At 34.9% G+C, this 25362-nt stretch overlaps 1 protein-coding gene across 3 annotated transcripts in view; it reads right to left on the bottom strand.

Moving 5' to 3' along the window:
* ARAP2 (ArfGAP with RhoGAP domain, ankyrin repeat and PH domain 2) overlaps positions 1-25141 on the bottom strand; it is a 126846-nt gene extending 101705 nt beyond the window's left edge. For 2 of the 3 annotated variants that reach the window (XM_086463956.1, XM_086463955.1), the window contains exons 1-7: positions 24231-25138; positions 18364-18434; positions 17328-17407; positions 12409-12494; positions 11263-11619; positions 7492-7561; positions 1986-2106 (exon numbers count right to left, since the gene is read on the bottom strand). In XM_086463956.1, coding sequence (XP_086320082.1) covers positions 1986-2106; positions 7492-7561; positions 11263-11619; positions 12409-12494; positions 17328-17407; positions 18364-18434; positions 24231-25138 — 1693 coding nt within the window. Of the gene's footprint in view, positions 1-1985; positions 2107-7491; positions 7562-11262; positions 11620-12408; positions 12495-17327; positions 17408-18363; positions 18435-24230 lie in introns of all 3 variants that reach the window. The other variant, XM_086463957.1, reaches the window with a different exon arrangement.
* Between the last annotated feature and the right edge of the window lie 221 nt (positions 25142-25362).

Below are 25362 nucleotides of genomic sequence, written 5' to 3'. Positions count from 1 at the left end.
GAAAGTTCTATCCACAATATATACGAAGTTGACACAATCAGTGCTGAACACTGCAAAGAGCACCGTTAAAACAGTAACGTGCTTACTTTGTAAGTGTCATGTGTGCAACAAGAAGGAATAAATACACAAATTTAAGCATCAGAAAACAGTTTGAAGAAGAGGAGATAAGCAGCCTGAAAGATTAGCACAGGGAAGGTGATCCAAGTGCTCCTCTTATAAGTTTTGTTTTAATACACTCTCTCTTGAAGTACTTTGAAACGATCGCTGGAATATGTCGGTATAGTTGAGGGCATCAAATTACTCTAGAAATTTTTTTTTAACTTGTGGTATTTCACTCCAATTAAACAAATCTCACCACATCTGAGCAGATTATGCTCTAATTCACTGCTATTCCCTAACTACTTAATTTTTGGCCCCTAAATGCACCTAAACTTTCCAAAATGTTTATATAGAGAGTTTTTCCCTCTAGATACTTATATCAACCCAAAAATAGTGTATTTTGATATGCCAAAAAATAATAAATCAGAGCACTAAAACCAAACAAAATGAGCACTATAATCCACTGATTGAGGACCAACATTGGTACCAAGGGACACAGGTCAATGAAGACAATCATAGAATTCCTTATTTTGATACTCCAGCAGGAGGAAAGGAAAGTTAATAAATAAGGTCCACAGGATGAAATATGTATAAAAGTGCCTATTTAAAAAATCTTTGAAAAGAAGTTAAGTATCCTTTGAATAGTCTCAGAGCAATTCCCAACCACAAATCCACAGAAGGAATAGCATCAAGTAACAGTTTAAGCACTTAACAGAAAGCAAGCAGGGTTATTTACATAACTTACTATGAATTCATCATGCAGCTCCAGATACACTAAGGACCAAATTACTGGTACAACACACATTTCTAACCTTAAGTGAACAGCTTTACAGACAGGCCACTATGTCCAAAGACGGTTATATACTAAATGAAAATGCAATTTCATATATTCAGAGCAACCACTGTTACACATTTTATAAGTTTGTATAAATTCTTAACATTTTTATAGTATTCAAAGGCAATGGTCCATAAAACAAATTACAGCCCTACAAAATGTATTGCACTAAAATGGTTATGTTCCAATTTATAAAAAAGTAAAAAAATAAATTTAGAAGAGAAAGGCAAAAATAATAAAAATAGACATACTTTTTAACTCAGCTAAGAGCATAAAAATGCCTGAAATGATTTGAGCCAAACCTGATAAGAAGGATTTGTTCACTGATGCTGTACTCCTGTTACAGCCTGCAGTGAATGTTTATAACCCAGCTATAACACATGAAAATGGGATTTGATAATGGAAATGCTGAGAGACACTTAGCTATAATGGGTCTGGCATGTACTGCTGTAAATACATATTGCATAGCTTTTTTTTTTTCTAAGTATTCCATTTTACTTCATTGTTTCCATAAATAAGTCATACATGCACTGATATTGATTCCACATATCACAGCTGTAGGTTGATAAAGCATTAAATTAGAAAGCATACTAACTTCCCTACTAAAACTTACATTGCTATTGTCTACTAATACATGGCTGAAAATACTGTATAAGGCAGTAAATAAAGACACACATTTCCTTTGATCACAGCATCACATTCAAGCTATCAACTTCATTGTGGCTCTTTGTCAATTTTGTATCAAGTGGTGACTCAGAGCAGATGGCTGAGAGCGCATAGGCTCTAAGAGCTGCTAGTGAGACCCAAGGAACATCCAGACAAATTCATCTTTAGGAAGGATAGGGGAAGAGGCAGAAAAGCTGGAAACAGTATTCTCATTTTGATATTTTTAAAAGCCATTCCCCAACAATTTCAGTTCACTTTATGAGCCCAAACAGCTGGATTCCAGGAATATTTCTGCTAATATAACAAGTTATATATCAAAAACATGATTTATCAGCAGTGATTACATGGCTTTTTGGCAATCATTAGAATTACACATTCTACTTACCTTCTTTATCGACACGGAAGACAAAAGTCCTATGGGGTGTGATAACTTCAAATTTATTCTCCCTGTGAACTCTTACTGTTGCTATAGCAGAAAGTAGTATTATTCCCTTTGAGAATACTTCCTATAACAAAAAATGCAACAAAAATAGTTAATAACCTCCATGGAATGTTAAATGTCTCTCAGGTAATACTACTTGCCACGATGTTTAGGAAGTTCACATACACAGGCTGAGCTCCTAAAAGTTCACCACAACATTACTAAACTGCACCAATAAGTAAACCACTGCCTACACATCACCAGCTTCACTGTTCTGGGTCTATAGACACCTACTGACTTCTAACATAGAGTAAAATCCTATGGTAAGATAGAACATGTATATATGACATCCACTTCAAAAATTGTCTCACGGCACTAATATCGCAAAACATCACACACTCTTACATTTACAATTTTATGCCAAACTAAATTATATTACTATATCACAGAACCACAATCAAAATATATATAATTATACTTGTAGAATAGAATTGGACAAGGGAAAAAATTGTGCCTTCTCCAGGCAGAAAATTCCAAAGAATTTTTCTGTTCCTTCTCCATTCCTTCAGTGGCTAGTCAATAAGAAAAGTAAATTCACTGATTTTATCGCTTATTTTGAACTCAAATGGGGTCATCACTCTCTGGAAAAATGCATTGCCCTGTCATTACTAATAGGAATCCTCTCGCTTGTATCAGGTATGTGCTTTTCAGCTATATGGGGTAGGAGAAGAATGATCCTTCAAAAACATAATTTGGGGTCAGAGCAAATTTTCCAAAAATTTGCTAATTTCCAAACAGAATCGGGACAACTGAATGAAGCAAGATAGGAAAAAGGAACTGCCAAGAATACTTTCTCCAAGTAGCTCATCTTTTAACCTAATTAACCTAAATATTCCATATGAGGGGCAGGGGGAAGCTCAAGCAGACGATTGCTTCACAATTCCTGGATTCCAGAGTTAACGCTGCTGCTTCTGTCACCACTATACTTTGATCAATTGGTTTTCTGACTATGACAATTCAGATATACTGCTAAGATTTATGATCCAGATGCAGTAATAGCCCAAGTCACCTCCCCATAAAGAATTTGTACTGCAATAACTTTCCTCCCACAGTATAAATTATTATAATAGACTATGCAAGGACTTAAGGAACCACTGTGAATGTTAAGCATGAAGGATACACAGGATCATTTTGTCTTTGTTTCCATAGTTTAATATACTACTGATTTTCACCAAATTCACACTCTTATGTTGTTCCACTTCCAGGTACTAATATAAAATCAGTGAATGCAGTTTACCAAATAAATACAAATATCCAAATACAGCTGAAGTGAACCTATTACTGTAATTACATACAAGAACTAATCTGTCACTCAGAATGATGTTAGTATTGCACATTCATTTTCATTACGGCTATTATTTGTTAGAAGAGAGATTTTAACATATTTGTTAATAAGGTTGGTTATTATGTTAACTACTGATCCTTCACAATGGCAAAGCAAACATTACATAAGCTATTCCTAAAGGTGTTCAGTTAAAATTATATTATGGTGTTTGCAGGCATCTACTGGCTGTATTTGGTACTGTAAGAGAATAATTCAGACTGCTGGAAGTCACAGCTATTTCATTTTATTTGCTAAAAAAAAAGTCAGTTTCCTTTTAAGCTGAGCATAGTTTTGGGTTTGCTATTTAAACAATATTGCTTTTAAAATATTTGTTCTTCAAGGCATATATATTATCAAATACCATTTAAACCATAATAATTTCTCAATCTTTTTTCTGCAGCAGCTTCTCTTTCACATGCAAGAAAAAATGCCTACTGTTAAAAAGCTCTTACTGAAAAAGATACAATTTCTCTCTTTGGAATACTCTCAACTAGAAGTTAGGCAAAGTATTTATGAATATAGAAAAAAAAAAAACAAACACAGCCAAGCATCTCAAAGAAATTTCTTCTGTTACTGAGAGATGCACACCAGTTTTACAGCTGCTAAAAAAAATCCTGAGAGAACATTTTTCTAATGGGGAAAGAACAATGGGGTTTTTTTAATACCAACTACTTTGACGAAAACTTTTATTTTCCAATACAGACCAATGTCACTCCCCGACAACTGTGTTTCAGAGTTGCGCTAAAAGATCCTAGAAAACACCATTTTACATTGCTTTGACTTTCCTTCCACAACAGATTAAATTGACCTATTTCAAGAATGACGATTCACCTGTTGCACAGGGAATTTTGTTGTTTGTTACTGGTCACATGCAACATAACAAAATATTTAAGTTGTCCAGATGAAAAGGCAAGACTTCTTCCTAAATCACTAATCAATTTGTCAGGGACTGTCATGGATTAGGGCTGTGCCAGCCACTAAGGATGTTTTGAAACAAAAACTTCCAACATAACCAGCAGGTTTTGCTGTACTATAAAGTGCATATTAGAGCACCAGAGTTCTCCTCCCGGAAGTAGGAAGAAATTTGAAACAAAAACTGTGCATATTGGGTAGCTGAAAAGAATTCTCAAATTCTACCTTCCCCTCTTCAGTTTGCTCTCATTTCAGTTAACCACATTCTGTTAAAACAAAACCACATGGGATGTTGCTCTGACCGCATCAACTTGCTCAGGACCATGAACATAGAAGAAATGTGCCACATCATAGATTCAAACAGAAACTGTTCCTAGGCCAGATGGTGTTTGTAGAAAACTAAGTATATTTTTCATGTATGCAGATATAAAGTAAAGAAGAGATCTCTTACTAATTAGAAGTTGACACACTAGATCAAGGTTAGACCAATATTTAGAAGTGTAAGGATTAAATCATTCAGAGAAGTGTTTGGATGGGCTAAGTACACATTTTCAGGAATACCACTCTCTGTGTCTTCCCTCCCCATCCTCCACTTTTTTCACTCTTCATTACCCATGTAGCACACTTCCTCTTCTTGAGAACCTCACTCCTCTCAAGTTCCTAATTTGAATGACAAATAAAGCTACTTAATACTGGTAGCATTTCTGGGCAGAATAAACAGTTTCATTCCACTGAGTCTACCCTTCTCTGCTTGTAATAATCACAAAAATATCCAAGTATGGATTGGTTTCCTTTTGAGAACTACTTTTAATTAACATGTGAAACCAAAAGTTTAACAATTTCTTTATAACATGCATGTCTGTGTGGGAATGTCCTTGGACAAACACACATTAGAACAGACGGAACTGGCCATTAAGATCTAAAGTTAAAACAACAACTTCCCATTTAAAAAAAAAATACATATACAGCTAGCCATATAACTAGGAAGCACGACCTGCTGCCTTACAATGAGCTCTATAACTATCCCTGTCTTTTACCAGAGCTGGATCCTAAACTGCATGCAGGACTTAAAAGAGTCTGCAAATAGTTGCTTATGATGTCAAGGTAACAACACACAAGCAACAGCTTGAACATGCTGGTATCCATCTAGCAGGCTGAGACATACGAAGTTCTTAGCATATGTGACACACCAAGTTAACAAGTCAGACACCCAGATTTGGTCAAACTATATACACACACAGACCAACCAGCTGTTTCAATCCCAGCAGTAAGGTTTTTATGCAGATTCCAGAAAAAGTGAGACAAAGAGGCTTCAGACCAAGCCTTCTGCAAGCTCCTGATAGTCTAACCTATCACAGAAAACTTTTAAATAGAGGATGCAGAGATGATAGCTTTCTGTGCATCATGGGACACACTAAATACTCCCCTGAGCAGAAGGGAAGGTTTCTGGAATCTCCTATGACAGATGAATGTATAGCAAGTACTATTCTATAGTAATTGACCTCCAAATAACTTTTTCAGCGACCTTAAAATAAAGAAAATCCCCAGTGCAGATGCAAGATTTAAAATTCCGTATTAGCATTTCTTTCCCTAATTATGCAACAAACAGTGTTAAGCAAATCCCAATGCTGTATTTTTCAAGTCTTTCTTAATGACTAACCCTGCTTTTCTGCTCCTTTGAAGCCCTGGGATGAATATCACAAAGCAGTAACATTTTTTGTCACTGCAATCCAAATGTTATTCTATTGTTCCCTTCATCTATAAAATCATGTCTTCTACCGTGAGTGAAGCAAAGAAAGCAAGTAAAACCAGATTGTTTCATGCTTCTAATCAGTAGGCACAAAGATCAATGTAAATAATTTTTTGAGCTTGCTCTTAATTTCTGTGGCCCTCAGGAAATAAACAGTCTTTTCGTACTTCAGTTCTACCCCCCTCATAATCTGCTAAAATAGGGCTACACATGTGCATATTATAAAGCATCTATAGGACTCTTATCAGTTACCACCACCCAGTATACTGCTTGGGAACTTTTACCTGAAATTGTATTTTGTTCCTAATTTAATATGCATCTTCAACAGGAAATGTTTTCCAGCATTTCAAATACACATGCATATAACCTCCTCTCCATCTAACATGCATATTATACAATCATCCATTACTTTGGAGTTTAAGGAGTTCTTTGTTTCTTCCAAGAGGATAAATTAATTAATCACAAACCAAATGAAAAATAATTTTGTAGTGATTTAGTATATTAAATAAAACAGAAAACAAAAAATATTTTTTAAAAAAGCCATGTTTAAAGACAGGTCTCGAAAAACCCCCTCACAAATCAATGCAGTTTCTATTGTGAAAAAGTAGTATCAAAAGGTCAAATAAGTTTTTGTAAATCTCAGTTTCAGAAAAGGAATACACATTTTCACAGAATGTTAGGGGTTGGAAGGGACCTCAGAAGATCATCTAGTCCAACCCCCCTGCCAGAGCAGGACCACCTCTAGAGCAGGTCACACAGGAACGTGTCCGGGCGGGTTTTGAATGTCTCCAGAGGATTCACAAATCCATTTTTGTATCACAGATCAGAAGTGAACTACTTTAAACAAAGCAACTCATGAATCTGCAAATGTTTCAATAACATTCAATCCTTAGGTATACAAACAAAGAAGAGTCACTGACATCGCAATACTATCCTGATTTTAAAGACCTAGTCCAATGATATGTGACTATCCCTAGAAGACAAACACAAAAGAGACATTTTTAATTAAAGAGCAAATAAGGGTATGGGGGGGTTGGTTTTTAAAAGGTCTTCCATGCCACATTTAATTTCTCTCTCAAAATCTTCAGCATGCTGGGTTCCTGTGACAAGACACTTTGTGACCACCATCAAAATAACATTGGATCACTTAATTCTGTTTTGCAAATGCAGCAGCATCACCCTTGCAATGAAGTAAGAAGTTCTGATGATATCTACCTGAAAAGGTCAGAATACAAGCACTTCTAGAAACCAACAGGATGAACAACACATGAATATCTCAAGGACACCTTAAAATATAGAACTTTGAAACTGAAAATGAATTTAAGATGAATATTCATCTGTAATTATTTCTGAATTTCTTCACGGGAATGTGTGTATTACATAGACATATTTTGTCCCAAATATGACCAAAACATGTCACTTACCTTTTCATTATTGTAATAAGAAATGCTGTCTCCATCAAACTTAACCCAGCGCTTCTGAAATACACATTTGCTGTGAATCAAAAATCAATACAATTAAAATTACAAACTCAAGTTAACACTAGCTTTTAAGAATGTCTCAAGCACAAAAACATAAAGGTCAAATCATGTTTAGCTTCCTCTGTTTAGGCCTAAACATTCTGAAAATTAAAATTCCTATCTTATCTTTTCAAAAGGAGAATGCCGATTTCAAATATAATAAAAATATCTGGAAACAAGAAGTGCAGTATTACTGGACTTCTTTTATAAACCAGTATCTTCATTTTTTTAATCAACTCTGTTTCCTTTTTATTTCCTCCCCATGTGCTCTATATCACATATGAAGTGACAGAGGAAAAAGAACTTTCAATAATGTAGTTTTACTTGAAACTAACAAGGATGAGAACTGACTAATTTTATTAGAGGCAAAGGAATATTCTGAACACAGAGCATACCTTTAAGTGTTACAAGCTCTGTAAGATACTTTCCAAAAAGGAAAGCTGAGACCCTAAAATGACCACCTCATTGCCATGTGTGTTTACAGGCTATGGTATCTCCAGTCATCAACATCTCCTGAACACTCTTCCCCGGCCAATGAATAAATAGTGGTCACACCAAATCACTCAATAAGTACAACATAAAATTTCGTTTTCAATCTGTGTTATCAACTGGACTTCATTAATAAGAAGCTCATTTGATTATTGTAGTTTGCCATTAACTCATGCTCTATAGGGACCTCCTAAAACATTATTTTTACATGAACCTGAAGTGGTCTGCTATGCCCATTAAAAACGTTGACAGCCTATCAGTTATCATCTATAAAAGTTTCAATTCTAAAATCTATTAAACAAGTTAATTAAGCAAGAACAAGACCGCACTCTAACACCTCTTTTCCCAACATTATTTCCTTTCCTGTTAAATGAGTGCTCTGCTTTAGGATTAGTAGACTGTGATAGTTTATCAAAACATTAATGAAATAGCAGCTCTGGCTTAATTAACTTGTATTATATGACTACAACAAACCATCATTTTTCATAACCTGGAATAGCGAATGTAAAAATCTATTTTCCATTAAAATGTCAATAAACTCCAAGATGACACAGGAAAGAAAAAGTAAACCTAAGCACCATGCACAATGTGAGTAAACTAAATGGCTTTACAATGTATAGTGAGTGAACTAAAAAGAGCAGCTGTACTTTAAATGCATAGTTTGTAGCAACTTAAAACAGTATATATTCATTCCCCAGAAGAGATGCCAGGTGTAAATGGGCTCTATAAAAAGAAGAGGTGGGAGTAGAACAGAAAGAAACAGTCACTTGCTGAGGACTGAAATAAAATATGATAGTGCTTTAAGAGATGAAAAAAAATAGTATTTTTTTTTCTTTTGTTGTTTTCTTTAAGTCTTCAGATATTTGAAAAACGGTATTGTAAGAAAGAGAGACAAAAAAAATGTAGCATTCATTAAACCATGCTTAAGATACAGTCCTTGAAATTTAGCCAAAGGAATATCTATCACTGGGTCAAGGATAATGACCCTGCTACTGTTCTACTCAGTCCTAAACAGTACTAATTTTGTGGTTAACTCATCATCTTTTTCAAATAATATGTTCTCACATAGAACTTTATCTCTGGAGACATTATTGCTTTCTAAGACCACCTGAATGGAGGTTGTAGTAAAGTGAAGGTCAGTCCCTTCTCCCAAGAAACAAGTGATAGGACAAGAGGAAATGGCCTCAAGTTGCACCAGGGGAGGTTTAGTTTGGACATTAGGAAAAATTTCTTTACCAAAAGAGTAGCCAAACATTGGAACAGCTTGCCCAGGGAGATGGTGGAGTCACTATCCCCGGAGGTGTTCAAAAAACTTGTTGATGTAGCACTTGTAGACAGGATTAGTGGTTATGGTGGTATTAGTACAACAGTTGGACTTGATGATCTTAGAGCTCTATTCCAACCTTATGATTCTACGATCTAAAGGCTTCTCACTTTGTTCACAACTGTATTCCTTCAACTAGCACAAGACAAGTCAATTGGAATCAAGAACTACAGTTTTTATTACTCTCTCAGCTAACTGCCAAAATTGTTGTTTATAAAAAAAATAAACGTCCCGTAAGTGAAACAAAAAACAGAAGTTAAAGCTGATCACAGCTCTCTGAGAAGTAAATACACTAAGAATTCTGGAGGAAAAAAAAAAAAAAAAATGTGCAAATGCATATTATACTTGTAAAACTCTTTTGACTCTGTATAATTATTCTTTGATTTTTTTTTAGTAAAAGTAAACAATGACAATCCATAAATGTGAACGACACTTTTGAAACAATTAAAAAAAAAAAGCTTTGAGCAGATTGAAATTCTGTAATAGTAAAATTGGTTTATTAAACCAGGTTTATTCCTTCTTGTTATTCAGCTTCAACAATGTATCACTGTATCAACACAAATAAAGCCAAAATAAAGAAATCAAAACTTGCTAAATCAGAACTCTTAAAAAGAAAGAGCAAAAAATGGAAATTGCTACACAATAGAGCTCGTTCCAGTAGGCTCAAACCAGGTTGTATTCTCAACCAATTCAATAACTTTGTCACAAAACTGAAAAAAAATTTAATTGCTGTACTAGTGGATGAGTAGTGATGATTACTGTAGCCATAAATAACGAAAGGAAAGGCCAAACAGCTTAATATCACCTTTCAGTGTAGCTAAACATGCAGCCCTAAGAACAAAGAATGCAGAACTAATGATTCGAGTAGAAGTACAGTAGATGTATTACAGTACTAACAAGGACAACTTTAAGTTCTAGATGCTAAGTACTAGTGAAGATTAGAAATAGACTTACAAAGTAAAATTGTGCCACTTTCAATACAAAAAGGAATTCAGAAGACAGTTGTAAGAACAACTGGAGAACTGGAAACTACAATGTAAAATGAAAAATAGTCTATCCAGTTTACTAAGGAGGAGGTTAGAAGAATTTCATCAGCGTTTACAAGTATTTATGAAGTAAAGATCTGACAATAAAGTGCTCTTTAGTGTAAAACAGTCTCAGAAGAGCTGGAATTTAAAGTAGGCTAAATAAAACAATTTCAAAAACTGTTAAAAAATAACAGAAATTAAACACCATAAGATTTTTTTTTTTTACCTACAAATGTGGCACAGAGTCTATTCCCTTTCTATTGTGTTCCTCTCTCCTCTTCATTACTTTAAACCTTATAGCAAGACTTGGGCTCAGATTCTTCCCGCTTTAGGTACATCAATAAACTAAACTAAGAGACAATTCACCCTAGATGCATTTCTAAACTCAAAGCTCAACTTATACGCACAATTCTGAAACCAACAGGATCTCCAGTCACGCTAATTATCAATTTATACATCCACGGCCAAATTGGTAAAGTATTATTTCAGAATCTGTTTGTTTTCACTTACTTTGTGGCCCACAGAAAAATCAGCAAAAATGTAGATTGGAAATATTGTTACAAATTAAATATGTATTTTTCTGCTATAGTTCATGAGTGGTGATCAAAATTTTTAATAAAGATATTTTTCCTGAGTGCACCTTCTAAATAAACTTTAGAATAGGTAACATCATTAAAAACTTAAGAATTCAGCAGAGCCCTATGATCTTGCAACAAAAACAGTTCCCTTTCCTTTCCCACCACAAATGGTAAGCAGTGACCAAATAAAAACTTAACATCTCTCATGCATACATGTATCTTCACATTTATAGAGTAATCACTGGAAATACAATACCCTTGAGGGGATAATTTTTCCAGCCATCCTGCTTTAACCTTCTTTACTGACGGTCCATAAAAACAAGCATACGGTGTTATTGATTCATTTCCAGTCGAAGTCTGATCTCCATCAAATTGCTGAAAACGCACTTGTTCACTGACCAAGCAATCTGAATCTCCAGTCTGTATCTTACTACAAGATGCTGAGTGTGTTTTTGCTTTATTTTTCTGTTTCTTTAAAGGCAAAGAACATTGCTCCACAAAGGAATATACAGATTCACTTTCAGATTCTTCTGGTGCTAATGATTTGCTTTCCTGAGACAGGGATTCCTTTTTTGCAAATTCCTTTGTCTTCTCTTCCTGATTATTAAAGGAACTAGAAAGAAAAAGTGTGTTTTACTTTTAATGTATTGCTACAACACATAAATACATTAAAATTATTAATTAGAACAAATATTGGTACGACATTTTAAACATGTTTAACCATTGCGATAACCACAGACACGCTAAACATAATGTATCTTATAATTATGACCACACTAAATCCTACTTTCCACATTCAACAGCGGTAGCAAGGTAACATTTGCTGGTTCCTTTAGAAGCCTGAACAGAAACTTAAAATTAAGTCTCCTTTCTCAGAAAAATAGCTTTCACTCATTTTAATACTTTGGAGGACTTGTAATATCACCTCTCTCTTCCCTCTCCCACCTCAACAGAAGCCAGGTTCAGACTGGAGATTAAGGAGCACATTAGCTCCCATTTTGTCAACATACTGGCCACTGCCTCATTACAGGAGTAGAGAACAGATTTTAGTTTTGTGTTTGCTTTTTTTCTAATGAGGATGTAGAGTACAGGAGTACCCAGACATGGTTAGCTAGGAGACATACAAAAATAAAACTTGTGTCTTCCTTGTTCTAACTGGGGAAAAGAGGGACATCTTCCAAATCCACAAAAGATTCCGAAACCTGGGTTAGACAGTCTTGGGACAGCCACAGAGGCAAACTTCACCTTCTATACCATGGGGAAAAGGCTCAAACAGAGACCAAAAAAAAAAAAAAAAATGCAGTCATGGTTGTGCCTTCAGAGGTAGAGATCTACTGGCGATATCAATAAATAACTCTTTCCTCTCTACATTTTGCATTTCTCTATAAAACTTATTTAATACCATAGATTCTTGTGAGAAGAATACTCTTCATTCATTCCTCGATCCGATTTATTTTCACAGGCCAGGAATTCATTTCCATGAATTTCCTAGAAAAGAAGTAAGTTGTAACCAACATTTGTACTGAAGTAGAGGGTGATTTTTAAATTACTGTAGACATAAACCACACAGAAAAAACAGCCTAACTAGCAAAGCTATTCTTGCCACATTTTAAAATATGCATTTGAAAGATCATGTTTTTAAAAGTAATCTAAGAAATGTTATTTTCAGTATTTCCATTTTAAAGTATAATATTCCAATAAAACATTTGAGCATAGTCCAAAATACCCGATACAAACAAATTAGTGCATAGAAATAGCAGCACTCTGATTTTTCTTGAAGCACAACTGAATGTTATTTTTACCCTGAAATTTTCTAAGCTCAAGAGCCATGTGTTGCATGCAGGTTTAGTATACCATTTATAATTTGTCACTGCTAGCCTATCTTTCATATCAATACTACTTCTCTGAATTAAATGTACAGCCTTCACAGATAAAACAGTGGTAAATCCAAATTCCTCCAGTAACACTGAACTCAGCCATATAGAAGATATCTTGCATTTTCTTGCCAAGCTCTTCTTCCTAAAAGGCACATTTATTAGAAATCTTTATCACAAACTGCTTGCAGTTTATTTAGAAATCTTTATCACAAACTGCTTGCAGTGTACAAAACGTCAAGGCTAACACTGTTCAAGAACATTACATTTCACACTTCCTAAACTTGATCTGACAATCATATTGCATTACTAAGCCTCTCCATACTCGTCCTTCTTCCCTAAAAATAAACAAACAAAAGAACCCCAAAACCAAACAAAACTAAAATGAACATCTTTGTACTTTCCAATGGAAGCATATTAATTTACTCATTTAAGCTTTGACATGCATGTCACAAAGCTGAAGGGCGGCAGAAAAAAAGTGGATAAGCTTTGCCATTTGCTGCCATTTGTTTTCTGAGCAGCAGTACTTCATCTTGCACTTGAGAGCTGTACCTTGGCAACATGAAAAGGCAAGCCCGAAAAAAGCAAATAGCCCAGAGCTGGGTATGCATACACTGCAGCAAAAATTGTGGAAATCACAGGCTGCTGCTAGGATAAAGTAGGTGAACAGTCTCGCCTTCCTCTGCCAGCCAGACCCATTTAAAAAGAAAAACAAGAAAAAAAAAACCCAAACAAACACACACCAAAAAACAACCACCACCATCACCCACACACCACACTATTAACTATGTTGCAGCACTAAGGATTAGGCAAAAAAAAATATTAAATAACAAAACATCCATACACCTTGCAAACTAAACAGAAAACTCAAAAGCAACCTGTCCACTGCATGTCAAATGCTTGGAGGGACTGGAATCTCACAAAAGGAGGGGAAATGGCAGTGTCCCACTTCTACACTATAGTCAAGAGGCATCATTGCCCAGGAAGCATCTTCAGTGTAAAAATGGTCACTATCTTATATCTTCATTTGCTTATCAGGATGCTATGACAAACTACAACCACTGAAGCTATGTGGTAGTACCTCTTCCTCCCTCTCATGAACCATTATGATAACAGTTTTATGTCCTGCTTGTGCCCACTCCCCAATCTTCAGCACTTGGGCAAGTGAATTCAGGGAGCCTGAGAACTTCCAAGCAATTATCAAGAAGTGCTTTTCTATTGCCAGTAGATTTTAAAATGCAGAAGTCCACAAAGACAGACTGTGGGGACAGGCAGTTCTATCTGCTCACAAAGACATGTATTTCACCCAACCTAAATCCCAAGCATTTCCAATGTGTTGTTTACAGAATTACTCTGCAAGATGCTCTGACACAAGAGGAGACAAAACTCTCATCTCCCCCCACCTCCTGCAAATCTCTGAGGTATTATACAAAGGAAGGCAGCAGCAGCATTTTCTCCTGCAGACCTTTATAGAGAGATTTCTTAAAAGATAGGTGTATATATATTACACAGAAGCCGTCTCTTAAGTATGTACTGTTCTTATGCATAGGAAACACCTACCTTTAATGAAGAAATCTGCTTTCTGGACCCAGACTACTGCCTACTTGCAGCTCTGTATGAAAATCCTCTACTTTTGATCAGGCAGAAATTCAGATACATTTTCACTTTTTCTAACAGGTAGCCTTGCTGATCACAGCAAGTCAGGAAATCTGAATGTTACAACATGGACTGCATGAAGAGCATCAGGACTGAGGCTACAGGCTACATTAAACAGAGACTCGATGCCATTCAGGACAGGCATCTTCCTTAGAAGATACTACCTTAGTCTTCTATTAAAGCTAATGTCACACAGTTCTCCTCAGGTTGATTCTTGAATCATGGTTTGGCCCTACAATTTCATAGCAGGTCCATAAAGATAGCCTCCTCCTTTTGAAATACTCCTTTTGAAATACTAAGGGTAAAAATACTTTAAAGTGTTAAGATTTGCAGTCTGGCCAGCATTCCACACTATCACAATGCTTAGGAGCTCACATAGTTTACTGAACTCAATATGCATGCTTAATTTAGTCTGACAGTCTACAGCAAGAAATAAAGCCAATACTTCACTCTAGAGGCCTGAACTCATTAGATTTCAGAGCTTCTGTGAAGGAATTCTAATATACTCGAATATTCAGTTGGACACAACAAAAATCCAAATGTTTTAGAGCAGATTTATTATCTGTGTTATTTTTAAATAATACTAAAAAAATGCTCCTTCAAGGTACCCTTTAGAGGCTTCTGATTCTAGTTGTCTTTCTTCCTGACCAAAGTTAAAGGCGTATTTTCTTTATAACCTTAGTTCCCTGTTCCCTAGTGCTCACTCACCTCCAATCTGTAGTGACTCATTATCTATTTCTACAGACACTCCCTTTATAAAAGCCTATAGAAGCCTTTTCTTCTTTACACTAATGAAACAGGAAGAAAGGTAATAGCCAACTTCTAACCCCTTAGAACAAACTTCAGTCAGCATAACAATTTCCTAAGTTTGCTTCTATAGATACAAACTATATTCTCATGTGAGGTTATCTTCTAAAATGAAGCAGCAGCTACAAGCCATAAAATCTCAGATAATTTACAATTTTATCTAAACTTACTTATTCCTAGGATACTTGATACCCACTGAAAAAAAAAATCTGAAAGTGAAATGTATCTTAGGACCTTTGTTTTATGGCTCTTCTTTACGACCTTTGCCTGCAAATAAGTTCTAATGGAACTAAAATTAACTACAAAGTTTCCAACAGGCATGTGAAAAATATAACTCAAAAAAATGGTCACTTAAATGAAAGTGATAATTAGAATTCAAATCTTCCAGTCAGGGAAAGTATGTTATAATATACTGAATTAATAATGATTCTACAATCAGCAGAAATAGCAATTTTATTTCAAGCATTTAATCCAGTTTAACAGCATGGTATTTTTGTATTTGGTGCCTTTGTAAGGTAAGAAACATTGCAGACAACCTTCCTGAGTACGCTTTTTTCTAACCAGACATTTAGGTGAAATGTACAGAATAATACCTAGTAGTAACAAGAACGCTAGGAAACTTCTTCTAGAAAACCTGCTTATGCCATTGAACTAAATACAAATAAGTAATTTTTCAACTTTTAAAGATATTGGCACAGACAAGACATTGGCACAGACAAGACATTGTACACAAGGAAAGAAAGCAAAAGCTCAAAAGTCACTTTTGTGCAGAAAACAAGAGCTAGGAGGAGAAAGACATGAATTTATACGTAACTCCTTAAAAAGCCGGCAAAAAAAATAAAGCACAACATACTTCTAAAGAAAAGAAAGTACACACCAAAACCAGATCATTTTTATGCTTCTAAAACCACTCCCAGTAGAAGATGAAATTTGAACCATTTATTTTCAATGACCAATTCTTAACAAATTAAAATTGGGGAAGAAAAATCCTAGGAATCCATTCGAGTGGCTTTCATTTTAGTCAATGGCTTACAATAGTGTAAAAAGTGAAACACTAGAATGAAGAGCAGGACAGAAACTAAGAATAATTTACTGTTTTCTCTAACTCTGTGGCTTCAGATTGGCTGGGACAAGTATAAGCAATCACAGAATCAACAACTTCTGGTCTCATCCTGCTGAGACAGAAGCAGCAGCTGGGATCATGGCATTTGGTGGATGCCTCACTAAGCTAATTAACCTCCCAGATCTCCAAGTGATTCAGAAGTCTGTCCACATGCCATCTGTGGCATTCACACCGTCAATTACCGACCCCAACAAAAACGTTCACTTCAGAGAATCCTACAACTCAATTTTCTGGGTATACAGCAAGTTTAGGGGAAGCATGAAAAATATCGTAAAGCCTAAGAACTTTCAGATGCAGGAATTAAAAAAGGGTATGGCCAAAAGTGACCATTAGGTCATCGAAGCTAACATGTAAGCTGCTTTCATAGAATATATAGAAGCCTATGTAGATAGGCCCAGTCGTGACCTGCAATTGTCAGAAAAGAGTATTACAATATGCTACTGTATCTAAGAGGGTAAAAGGAAGACATCAAGGTAGTCTGCAATGGCCTCTGACTGTTTTGCATTTGATAGAGCAGATTCGGGCATTAAAAAAAAAAAAAAAAAAGTCAGTGATCTGTCCTATGTTGTTTAAAAAAAAAACAAACAAAACAAAAAAAAAAAAAAAAAAAAAACACAAAACAACCACCACATACCACAGCTTCTTACCACTACTGAACAGTACAAAGTGTATCTCAAGATTAAGAAAAGTCACTAGTCCACAAATATTTACACCATGAACCTTTTGCATGTACCCAAAAAGACAGAAAAGGTACTGGGAACTGAAAAAGCAGAGGAAAAAAAAAATTAAAGGCAATATAAAATACATCACATGAAGATTAAAGTGAAGCTAGACCATTTGTATCTAGACTTCTCAACTTACCTTAGCATCTTTAGGGTTGTCCCATATAAAGGTTTCCCCATATGGAGAGATGATAGGTGGCTTTCCTTCTGCGAAAGTTTCTTAAAGGAAAAAAAGAAATACAGAGTCATATAGTGCAATGCTCTACAAAAGTACTAATAAAATCGACAGGGGAAACAGATTTTTCTGCTTGTTATTTCTCTGTCCTTCTCAGAAAAAATTCTGAGGAACAAGAAACTATTTCCTATTTCTAACTGAACTCCAGACACTTTTCCACCCCTCAGACACTACTACTATTACCATATAATTTGGATATAACTTGCATGCAGGCATTTACTTCCTTCCTACCCTGCATCAAGGTGAAAAAAAAACAAAAAACCAAAAAAACACACTTTTGTTGTACACTCTTAGGAGCAATAGCTGCAAATTGTCCTTTATTCTGACTTTAAAAAAAAAAAAAAAAAAAATCAACAAACACACACACAAAAACCAAAACCCACAACTACACAAAAACTCGTTTATGCACAATCTTCATTTTGTCACCAAGTGTTTGCTTGAAATTAATATGCTTAACTTCAAAGAAGACATACATCTAGAATATGCAAGAACTTTTGTTTACAACTGACTGCATGAGACTTTCAAACTCTTCCAGTAAACTATTTAACACAATTTCCTGTAATTTCCTGGAGCTACGAGCACTAACTAACAAATTAAGCGGCATTAGTCAGGAATATGCTCCTTAGACCTTTCAAGAAAAAGCTAACTGCTTAAAAAAATCTGGATCTAATCTTAGAAACTCAAAATACTGTAGTCTAAAAAAAGTATATTAAAACAAATGAGGTTTAAAGACTGGATTTTCTGTTTTTCATTTTATTAGTTCATAAACAAAAACTAAGTAAAAATGATGAAGTGGCTAAATGCTCTCTATTACAACATCACTTTTTCTAGACATCCACTATTTCTTAAAATAAGCAAATCAATACTCATTTTAGAATTCTGGTCTGAGGTTCTTTTTTCTCAGTATTCAAGATGTTAAGTACCAGCGTGCTTAACTCACTGTTTTGTGAAATTTGCCTCCCAGTGCAAGAAATATTTACAAGATCCACATTTCTTCTTTTCTGAAGGGAACTTGAACAAAACAAAGCACAAAATGAAAACATTAAGTGAAATTTTCCAGAAATGGAGCAAAAACATCTTATGCAGTTAAACTATTAAAATTATATACAAATACAGAAATAGTCAATTTCAAGTCTTGGGAAAATTTCTGATTTAATTTAAGCCACCCAACAATGTGTTTTCCTCCCTTTATGACACTTAAATACTTCTCCGATTCTAGCACATATCTTGAGTTTCTGTTTGTTTTTTGAATTGACCTCATGATACATTTAGATTGCTGGAAAGCATAGAGATTAGTAAATTTTCCTCTTAATTTCATTTTCTCTGCTTGAAATAACAGTGATATAGATCCTCATGCACCATTATAGATTATTCAGTGACTGATAAATGCCATACAAGATCCTTCAAGTTTTTCTAATAGTTTGCAGGTCCTCCATCCTTCAAAGCCAAAGAAAGCATGTTTTACTAAAAATATCAATATTCCTAATTTTTGTTTCCCCAATTGACATATAGAGAAATTTTATTTTTTTTAAGTTTAGCTATATTCAAAACTTTAAAAATAGTGTCCCCTCAAGTCCAAGTCGAATTACTTCATATTACAGGCTGATGTTCTCTATGACAGAAGGCATACATTTATGAACTACTATTTCGTATAATTTTTAGTCCATGCCTAATTCTGTCTTAAGCAAATTATTAATTTCAAGACAGAAGCTGCACCTTATAAAGTTATTTGACATTTCAAACGTTATCCAGGTTATACCAATTAAGTTCCTCAATGATATATCATAAAATCCTCGTTTCAGAAAACACATGGTGAGTTTGGCCAGTGAAGGTAGACCATGGCCTAGCTCCCATACATAACTGTTTACTCTCTTGAGTTATAAATACAAAAAATACTTTAAAAGTCTGTGTTCTTCATATGTTTTACTAAAATCGATGTAGCCACATCTTTTGAAGGTACATTAGCAAACTAACTTCATCCATTTGTACTAACCTAATTTTAAAGAACCTGGTACGCTTACAAAAAAAAACCCACCCTAGCTTTTTCAACACAGACCAGATTTTCTTTGTTAGGCTGGGTTTAAGGGATTTAATAGCTTTAAAATAAATTAGAGATACAGATAAGCAGCTTTGACTCAAAGACCTTTTAAAATTATAGGTTTCTTCCTTATGTAAAACAGTGAGTCATTGGCTTACTTTCAAGGTGGATGGATTTACAAGTGGGTAATGGTAATAGCAACGAGCAAAGATAAATCCATCAGGAAAAGTAACAAGTCAGCTTACAAAGACCTGCACTTTTTTATTTCATATATTTTTCAGTACTCACGTACTCTTTTTTTGATCATTTACCTATGTGTATGTATATATGGCAAGAAAACCTGCTAATAAGCAAACTATAGTCTTTTTTTCAGCAATCAAAAATCAAACCTTTTTGTCATTTTTGGAAAACAAAGTTCTAACTTATGTCAAATAAAAACTATCTCAAGAAATAAAATAAATGAAACAAGTTTATTTTGAATACCTGCTTGAAAGATTATGTACAACAAACAACATACAGGGCAAGCTATAAAATGATAATAATTTGTCAATGCTCAAAAGAACAGAATAGTTAGCTAGTTATCATACAAATTCAATACCTGGATTAAAAGACAGAAAAAAACACTTGAGACTTCTTTGGAGGCAAATAAGATCGCGGAAAAAAAAAAAAACCCACACTAAAAAAGTTATATCTACACAGCCTATGACTTTCCTTAATCATTGCCAAAATCTAATACTTCTTCTGATTAATGATCTTTATTTTGCTCTTTAAAAGGAAGGTTAATGCAGGTGGTCTGACAATCACACAGTGAGCCAATTTTACAAAGATGTAATAATTTCAATTAAATTATCACTTTGTATTACCACTGTGGCGATTATGACCCACTATTTTCATATATTAAGAGGTACCGGACGAGACTGAGGCTGGATACTCTTCCCCACTGCCCTTTTCTTATGCATAAACAGGATGAAAGGCTGTGATGAGGTAGTGACTGGTCTTGCTAAAGGCTGAGACACTGCAAAGGTGAGAGCTTCGCGCTGGGCTGAGCTGAGCTGTTTTATCAACATAGTCCTGTCACCTCACAACTAAACTGAGGGAGAGAGGCCAGCGCAAGCGATCAGCACTTCAAAGTCTTCACTGCCATTCGTCTACAGTGTTTTACATGAATGAAGCTTTTGTTTTCAAACTCATTCAAAACATGTTTTCTTTTCTATCTGTCTGAAGACCTAACCCTCCCATAATGCAAACACATCAAAAGTGCTCCTGCATGCCGTGTTAGAGCTTTGGGGTTCATAGACTGTTTGCAGAGGTAAATTAATGGCGATGCTCGACCATAGGAAAAGAGAGGGAGCAGCTTCTCTCTCCTAAAAAATTTGCTTTCACACAGAGTCGAGGGACAGAGCAGCACCAGCTTGGGCACCTCATTAGCGATCTTGACCACTTATATGTTAATAAATGGAGTCCAAAGAATATTAGCACCAAACAAGAAGTTTCAATCACAGGATCTGCCAGTTATAGAAAAAGAATAGTGCTTGCTCAGGCCAAGCACCATTATCTATTTTACTTTATATCTTCCCCCAAACACAGCATGTCTTCCAGAATTACTTTTGGTCTATTTCTTCTTATTTCTTTTAATAAAGAATCTGACCAATCCCACTACTGAACAACAGAAGTTACAAAGGTGGGGAATACAAAAAAAAAATCTGAAAGTAGAGAGTTCATCAGCCTGAAATTTTATCCGTGTAGCATACTGTACAACAAACAGGTCTACCATGTTATAAATCTGCTTAAGCTTTTTCTTTAAACAGATTGCTGCTCTGAATGATGCAACAGCAGCTATTTCGCCTACGACTGCTAAATGACATGATCCAAAGCATCCAAAACTATCTCTGTACTTTTTATCTTTAATTTTGCACTAAAGGCACATCAGTGGTTGACTCCACCCATTGCATTACTTTCACTATTTTGTCTTACAAAAGCCTCAATCTCTCAATCATGTCTGCATGGAAGAAGTCACTTAGACCCAAAGTATCAAGAGAGACCACGAAACTTCCAATCCACTGTGTTTAACCCTTTGTTCTGTTCAACAACACAACTGGGGAACCATATCAAAAATTCAAGACTTCTCACTTAAATACAGAATGCAGTTTCTCAAAAGGGTAATGACTTTGTCTAATCAAGACATCACTTTTAGAAGATGATTTGCCACGCCTTAACAATTCTGGTGCTTTTAAACACCCTTCGAGTGAATTTTGCTAATTCTATATCAACAGAGAGCTCAATGTTATGATAAGAAAAAGTCTAGCTGACAACAACCTAGCATAACTACACATCACTCCAATACTGATCAACCAAAAAACACTACCAAAATCTGCACAATAACCCCACTATCAAAGACACTGTGTAACTGTCAGCCTTTTTTCGTAAAAAAAAAAAAAAAAAAAAAAAAATCATCTCTACTGGATGATTGTTTCTCAAAGACATTAAGAGTACTCTTTGAATAACTACTTATTATCATCCTTCAGAATCAGATTCCCATTTCAGCTCAGCAAGAATAGCTTTATTATATGAAGTAGGGAAAAAAAAAATCGTTCTACAGAAATTAGCATAAAGCTACTCCTCACTGAAAGATGTTTATACTTAAGTGTCAATAACCACAATTTCTTGTGATTTAGAAGCACTGATGAAACATTTTTCATCACAATGAAAAGAAGGCACACAAAAATCTCTTAATCATTGCAAAGAACCGTTGCCTCTCCATCTGTTCAGTCAAACAATTGTATTATAACACTTAGTATTGACTTATTTCAATAACCTAAAAGAAACTTGTAAACGCTGGGAAAACTCTGCATTTAGGGCATGTATAAACTTGCTAATGACGCTTCTAACTGCTGAGATATGCAGATGAAAAAGACAAGATAAATACAAAACATTCTCAGACATGTCCCTTCCAGGCATAGCTAGCGGTTTTAAAAAAAAAAAAAAACCCCTAACAAAAAGTGCAACCTAATGATTTGGATATGGCTACACCAACAAAACTTTGCATATGCCTTCGCATGAATTTTTCTTCTCTGTTTAGGACACTTAACCAGCATAAGCAAGAGCTTACAGTTAATAGAACCGAAAATATCACAAATTAATCTGTGAGGAGATACTCTGTTTACACAGCCTGTAATATTGTCATCAACCGCACATTCAGTGCCTATTATTTTTAACATTCAAATGATACTACCTTTATTAAGTTAGGCCTGGAGTTCAGTTCTAACATCAGACCTTTCACTCTACATTCCATCACATTTTTGCATGACAAGCTACAGCAACTAATGCTTATTTAAGACAATAAGTGCTGCTCACTAATTTGTGGATTCAAACTATGAACTCTACCACTTTGAAGGAAGACAAATCAACACCTACATCACATTAACGTTTTGAAACAAATTCAAACTCTCCTATGCAATTTATCAACTTTATTGGACTCTATCCAATACTATCCTCACCAATGCTGCTACAAACTATCCTCATAAAGATTCCATAAACTCTGAAAACCTCCCACATCTAACTTTTTTTTTATTTTATTTTCCTTTTTCCACTTCCTTTTTCCTGCTGGAATGACTCAAAAATATTTTTGTACTACAAGCATCATTAAAAGCTAAGGTTTTGTTATTACAAGAACATCAGCAAAAGCCAACATCTAATACAACAAACTGGTTGCATAGTTAAAAGACAACCAGTTTAGAAATTAATCTAAGAGCCATCTTGAAGAAAGCTTTAGACCCACAGTATAATGTAATTTCCTCCTCCACAAAATATCTTATTCTAATTTAAAACAAAAAATTTACATATTTATATTTACATATAAATTTCATGTGCTTTAAGTCTAAGACTTAAGAATCTCATGTAATCATCTTGTTATGCCCATGCATACAATCATATCAGATACATCCTGCATTGCTTACAGGGTGGCTATACCATACAAGGCACAAAACAGTCTAGAAGGATTTTCTAAATTTTGCCACACTTTTTAGTTAAAACTACATTAATATGTGTAGGCGTTTAAAAATTCCTAGATCTTTGTTATAAGTTACATAGATAAAATAATAAACTTTTATTTTCCAAGAACAGTATCTCTCAAAAAGTACAACCTTAAAATTTATTATGGTATAACCTGAATACTTGTGTTTCACAATAACTTTTGTTTCATCATAAAAATAGATTTTTATACTTCAGGGTGAATTTTTAGCCCTCTTGAAATCACCATTTTATCACCATTTTCCTGTGACTGATCAGAATTTCATCAAAAACACTGGAGCTAAGGTCTAATTAATATTATTAGCAATGTTTGGTTTGGACTAGATTCAACAGCTTTTTCTGTTATTTTTCAATTTTGGTTTTGTGCATTTCCATTCTTCCCCCTTTTAACAGCGTACAGTTAAGTTTAAAAAATGCTTGATATGGTTGTTTTTAACAAGTGTTATAATCTAAAGCAGTAAAGATTCCTTTCTTTGAAAATTAGTATACACAGAGAAGATTGGGGAGGTTACAAGAAAACACTGTTCTAAAATTTCCCTTTATACTCTCACTGGCACTTTTAACTTGCATTGAAGCTTAACCCTCCTTCAGTTAATTTGGCAACATTCATACCAGATCCAGCATATTTAGGGCACATTAAAAAAATCCACAAAAAAAAAGACATAACACACCTGTGAGAAACCCCAAACTATGATTACTACAATGATAGCAATTCTTCATTAGAAAGAAACAGCAGTTACCTTGATGAAGCTTGAACTTTACTTGATTGAGGAATTTCTGGTACAGGTCGATGCCTTAATATAAAAGACCGGCTTGCTCTTGGAAATACTTTCATGCAGTTTTGCGTATAAGAATCATATAAGTCATTGTCTATCATTTCTCCTTTAAACTTGAAGAATGGGGAATTTGGCTCACTATCAGACAAATCATCCTCATCTGCAAACATCAGATGTTTGTTTTCATTGTATTTGGTCTCGCATGAATGAGCAAATGAAGAAGGCGGATCACGAAATGCCAAACAGCCAGCCAAGTGCTCATCAGCTTGGTATGCAGCAGCTTCTTCCAGCGATGTATCCGGCTGAGTATTCATCTTAATACTTCCACTTCGACTGACAGCTTTTAGTATGCTATCTGAATTCTGGTATAAACTAGAAAAATCCAGACTTGTAAAGCTATCATCATTTGCCTCTGATAAGTTTTGCTCTGCGAGTTCAAACCTTTCTTTATCAGTGTGAGCTTTATCAAGAAGTTGTTCTGACAATGTTGCAGGTATCAAACTAGTCCCATCTACACTTGAACTGCTTATTTGAGACTCCTGATCTGAGGACGAATATTGCTTCTCTTCTAAACCTTTCAAGTCTTTGAATTTTAAATTTTCATGGAAAAGAGAATTTCCTTGCATTTTTGAAAGAGTGGTGTCCAATTGCTTAAGAATCCTTCTCCGGTGCCCTGTAGGCAACACTCCCATTTGCTGAAGCACACTGTTATTTATCCCCACGCAATCGGTCACGATGTTATAGCCATATTCTTTAAAGTTAGGAATATACTGCCCCAAGTTAATGTTGGCCAAGAATTCTTCAATATCAGTGCCATTGCCTGTGGATGACATGATGGCAGCTTCATTACGAATATTGCCCCACACAGTCATGTAGAAATATAGTCAGGATGCATGCATATTCACCAGCAACAAAGCTCTCTAAGTTTGGTGTCAGCTAGCCAATGGAGACTATCAGTTTCTTCAAGACACTTCTTCAAGTTTCTTCAGTTCAAAATGATTATTTTTTTCTTTTAAAGACTGCAAACCTATGGAAAAGAAAAAGGGCATTAAAAAAAAATTCCCACCTGGATTCACATTAATCTTGGACAAAATTC

Source organism: Leptosomus discolor, chromosome 4, assembly GCF_034619465.1.
Source record: "Leptosomus discolor isolate bLepDis1 chromosome 4, bLepDis1.hap2, whole genome shotgun sequence".
Lineage (NCBI taxonomy): Eukaryota > Metazoa > Chordata > Aves > Leptosomiformes > Leptosomidae > Leptosomus > Leptosomus discolor.
The sequence above is the reverse complement of the archived record's forward strand: the minus strand, read 5'-3'. Positions and strand labels throughout refer to the sequence as shown.